The 4,780-nt window shown below is 34.9% G+C and overlaps 1 protein-coding gene across 1 annotated transcript; it reads left to right on the top strand.

The window, feature by feature from the left end:
- Window positions 1–1,184: 1,184 nt before the first annotated feature.
- On the top strand, window positions 1,185–4,039 carry LOC110644005 (protein NRT1/ PTR FAMILY 4.6). The gene is made up of 6 exons (XM_021796578.2): window positions 1,185–1,371; window positions 1,512–1,602; window positions 1,748–1,965; window positions 2,075–2,497; window positions 2,580–2,704; window positions 2,788–4,039. The coding sequence occupies exons 1-6, from the start codon at window positions 1,231–1,233 to the stop codon at window positions 3,959–3,961; spliced, it is 2,172 nt and encodes a 723-aa protein (XP_021652270.2). The 5' UTR covers window positions 1,185–1,230; the 3' UTR covers window positions 3,962–4,039.
- Window positions 4,040–4,780: the final 741 nt, after the last annotated feature.

Raw genomic sequence — 4,780 nt, 5'->3', positions numbered from 1 at the left:
GGGCTGCTTAACTTTTCAGCCCATAAATAAAAAGGGCCTCCTTCCTGATTTAGCCTAACTTTATTTTAAACGCCGGCCCAAATTCTCAAATCAGTAATTTCTTTTCATTCGGAATTAAATTTGAACTATCATATTAGCATAATTTGAATTAATTATTTTTTTAGTAAAACGCTAGTAATATGCTTTTAGCCACTACTTTTCTTATAAGAATTTTTAAAATAAAAATAAATTATATTCTTATTTTTTAGTTATTTATTAAAAAAATAATTATATTCAAACGGTTTAATTTTAGATTAGGTATCTTACAATTTTACAAATTTAGGATTAATGTTATTAACTATAAATTATCTTTTAACTATTTTTGTTATTAATCACTAGACTAATTAACAAAATGTCTGACCTTTTGGGAAAAAATTATGTTCTAATTTTTGGTTTAGGCGAGAAGACAATTCAATCATATTGCAACTAATGGGCACTACAAGGTGGTGGGAAACTGGCAGTGGCATTATATGTCCTGACTGGGATCATTTGCCTAATACGAGTCAAGATTCCTAGAACTCATCCCACACAAACTTACAGATAAAGAAAGCATATCATTTGCTAAGTTGTGCGTAGTGAGCATAATTTCGAATAATAACAAGTGACCTCGCTTCATCCGTCAATCAAAAGCAAATATTCAGTAATTTTCAACTCAAAGGCTGACGCCTGGCAGCGATTTCTCGCCTAAATTAACCTGGCAAATCAAGCACATTTGCCATGAAAAGGTCTAGCTTCAAGTCTTACAATTCCCTATTCACGAAATGCAATTAATGAGATGGGAGCAGAATTGATTAATAAGATGACAGATTTTCTCACAACAAAGCTTCCGATGTCGAGGATATAATTTTCACTCATGAGCATACCGATTTTACTGGCTACGGATGTGGCAGGTATATAAAAAGTGCATGTAGAAAACAGGCATGCAATGCTAAAATCCCTTTGGACGAGCCTGTTTAACTACATAACAATATTCAGCTGGCTGGGAATGACGGCTGTTTTTTACCTGAAACATAAGCCTAGTTGGAGCTGTTCTTGGGGAAAATTAACCAGAATAATAATAAATATATTGGCAAATCAAAGTCAATTTCTAGGTCTCCTGGACAAGAGAGAACAATGTGCAGAATGAGTTGGCGGACCAACCAAAATGCAATTCAACGTTATAAACAAAGTGTTTGATGCGATATATTTTGAATGGAAATCCCTGCGCCATTTACCATTTCTCTCTCTTCACTCAAGTCTGGCCGTTGCTTCTTCTGTTTTTCTTTTGGGCTACTCAGGAGCCTAATAAACTGTGCCTCTCGCCCAAATTTACATCTGCAGATCTTTTCCATGGTAGGTCTCAAGCCATCACACCATCTTTATGTCTTTTCTTTTGTTCAAGAATCGTATCTTTAACCTCATGGAGTTCCTCTTTTTTTTTATTTGAAATTTGTAATTTTTCTTTAATATGACTAAAAATTGTATGGATGCAGAGCGACATGGAGGCTACAGAGGCAGACTACAAGTCTGTCAGCAAACGAGAGAAAGGGAAAGGAGGATTTAGAGCTTGCTTGTTTGTTTTTGGTAAGCAAAAATCAATCTTTGAGCACAAGTTACAACTGACAAACTTATATATGCATATATGGAAATGGACTAATGGCCTAATAATGGAATGCATTGGCATATCAAAGCATACAGATTAACTCTCCTTTAATTATGCTTTTAACAGTGATGGTGGCACTTGAAAACATGGGTTTCATAGCAAACATGATTAGCTTGGTTCTTTACTTTCGCGAGGTGATGTACTTCAATGTAGCTGGCGCCTCCAACACTCTCACCAACTTAATGGGAACTACATTCTTGCTCACTGTTGTTGGTGGCTTCATTTCGGATACTTACTTGAGCAGACTTACCACTATTCTGATTTTTGGAGTAATTGAAATTTTGGTAATTGATTAAAAGCCCTTCAAATTCAATTGAGTCAGTATTTATTTACCTTCTTCTTATAATCTTAAGAAAAAAAATTCCATTTTTCAAATTGATCTTGCATATCCAGGCTTTGGTGATGATGACAATTCAAGCTCATGCTAAAAGTCTGCATCCAACATATTGTGGAAGGTCGAGTTGTGTGGAGGGTAATACAGCAGTCATGCTTTACGCCTCACTGTCTCTATTAGCTTTGGGTTCAGGTGGTGTCAGGGGAGTTCTTCCTTCACTTGGTGCAGATCAATTTGATCAGAATGATTCAGAAGAAGCCAAGGCTCTGGCCACCTACTTCAATTGGATAACACTTAGCACGGTGCTTGGCGCAACTGTAGGTGTCACAGGCATTGTTTGGGTTAGCAGCAAAGACGCTTGGTACAAGGGGTTCATGATATCAACCGTAGCAGCCTTTGTTGGTTTTGCTGTTCTTCTATTTGGGAAGCCTTTCTACCACCAACGAAAACCTGGAGAAAGCCCCTTCATAAGAATCGCACAGGTACCAACTGTCCTGCATTTCACTCTTACTAGGTTTCTCTATGCGAAACTGATTCAATGAAAACCTTTGTTGGCCTGTTCAGGTTATTGTTTTGGTAATTAAAAACCGGCGATTGCCACTGCCAGCGAAACCTGATGAACTATACGGGATCAGGGACAAAGAAACAATCTCTCCAGAGGGAAAACTTGCACATACTGACCAATTCAGGTAGCTTTATAACTGATAAATATCAATGAATGATATAGAGTCCGTGGTATTCTGAAGAAGTTCCAATTTAATTACTGAATCAGATTCCTAGACAAAGCTGCCATTGTTCCTAAAGACCTGAACATTGCACCACGGACAGTATGCACTGTGACCCAAGTTGAAGAAGTGAAGATCCTAACAAGAATGTTGCCTATATTATTCAGTACTATCATAATGAACACGTGCTTAGCTCAACTCCAGACCTTCTCAGTACAACAGGGATTCATGATGAACAAGCACCTGGGCAAGTTCGAGGTTCCTGCACCTTCGGTTCCCGTAATTCCACTACTTTTCATGGTCATACTCATTCCTGCCTACGAGTTCCTTTTTGTTCCTTTTGCTCGAAAGATCACGGGTCACCCATCAGGCATCACGCAACTCCAACGTGTAGGAGTTGGTCTTGTTCTGTCTGCCTTATCAATGGCTGTAGCAGGTGTCGTTGAGGTGAAACGAAGGGACCAAGCACAAAAAGACCAAGCACATCCCATAAGTCTCTTTTGGCTTTCTTTCCAGTATGGAATTTTTGGAATAGCAGACATGTTTACACTTGTTGGACTAATGGAATTTTTCTACAAGGAAGCACCTTCAGGAATGAAATCGCTGTCGACTTCATTTACATGGCTATCTTTATCTTTTGGCTACTTCTTGAGTACTGTTTTTGTTAACATCGTAAACTCCGTTACTGAAAGAGTTGCTCCAAGCAAACAAGGATGGTTAAATGGTGACAATATAGACGAAAACAATTTAAATCTTTTCTACTGGTTCTTAGCCGTTCTCAGCTGCATCAACTTTGCAAACTATCTCTACTGGGCCTCATGGTACAAATACAAGATAGATGATGTAGATTCTAATAAGCCTGACATAAGGAGTACTGAAGGTTTGCTTCTTTCCAAGGCAGAGAACACTCCAGAGAGTGAGGTTAAGACTGAGGCAAAAGAGAATAAAGAAGAACGTGTTGCCAATGTAGAGAACAATCCAGAGAGCGAGGTTAAGACTGAGGCAAAAGAGAATAAAGAAGAGATTCTTGCCAAGGTAGAGAACACTCCAGAGAATGAGGTTAAAACTGAGGCAAAAGAGAAAAAAGAAGAGGCTAAGACTATGGCTAAAGAGAATAAAGAAGAGGTTAAGACAGAGGCAAAAAAGAACAAAGAAGAGAAGGCAGTGTTGGAAATAAGTGAGCTTCCTCCTTCCTGTTGCTTTTGCGGATCTGAAAATTGATAGATAACAAAACTGCTGTTTCGAAAAGCAATTTATCCTACTTGATAATAAAATAGAAAATTATTATTAAATTAAAAAGCCTGTTTATCATATGTTTTGTTAAAATTGTTGTTTAAAATAATCAAATTAAAGAGCGTATATCCTTTAATAATTTAATTTTAGTGTTTATTATTATTTTTATAATTATATCCACTTTATATAATGAGATGGATTTAATTTTGAAAATTTTTAAGTTAATAAAGTATTAATAATAATCAATCAAATATATTTACAAAATATTAATTAAAATAATTTTTAATTTACCTAATTAAAGTGTGAATATTTAATATAATTAATTTCTACATGACATTAAATTACAAACAATTTGATTCTGAATACCATTCAAGCGTGACATGATTTGATTTATTATCTGTATGACTTTCATTTGAAATACCTTCAACATTAGAAAAGGTATTGTGAGTAATATTCGGTTTAAATCGAATCGAATCGAATCGAATAAATTAAATTATAAAAATTAAATTTTAAATTTTAGAAATCGAACAGAACCGAAATACGGTTCGGTTCGATTTAAACTGATTAATTTTGATTTTTGATTGATTTTTTAATTTAAACTTGACTTTTAAATTATTTAGTCTAATTTTGACTTTGGTTTGAACTTAATAACCATTAATCAATGAAATTAAATAATTAATATATATAAAATTAAATATAATTCATAAATTCTCCATAAAAATAAATCAATTCAAAAATCGATTCGATTTGATTTGATTCGATTTGATTTAATTTATTTTTTTTCTTTAAAATCGAAATAACCAAAAT

The sequence above is a fragment of the Hevea brasiliensis genome, chromosome 5 (genome assembly GCF_030052815.1).
Source record: "Hevea brasiliensis isolate MT/VB/25A 57/8 chromosome 5, ASM3005281v1, whole genome shotgun sequence".
NCBI lineage: Eukaryota > Viridiplantae > Streptophyta > Magnoliopsida > Malpighiales > Euphorbiaceae > Hevea > Hevea brasiliensis.
Note: the sequence above shows the minus strand (reverse complement) of the source record. Positions and strands in the feature narration are given on the sequence as shown.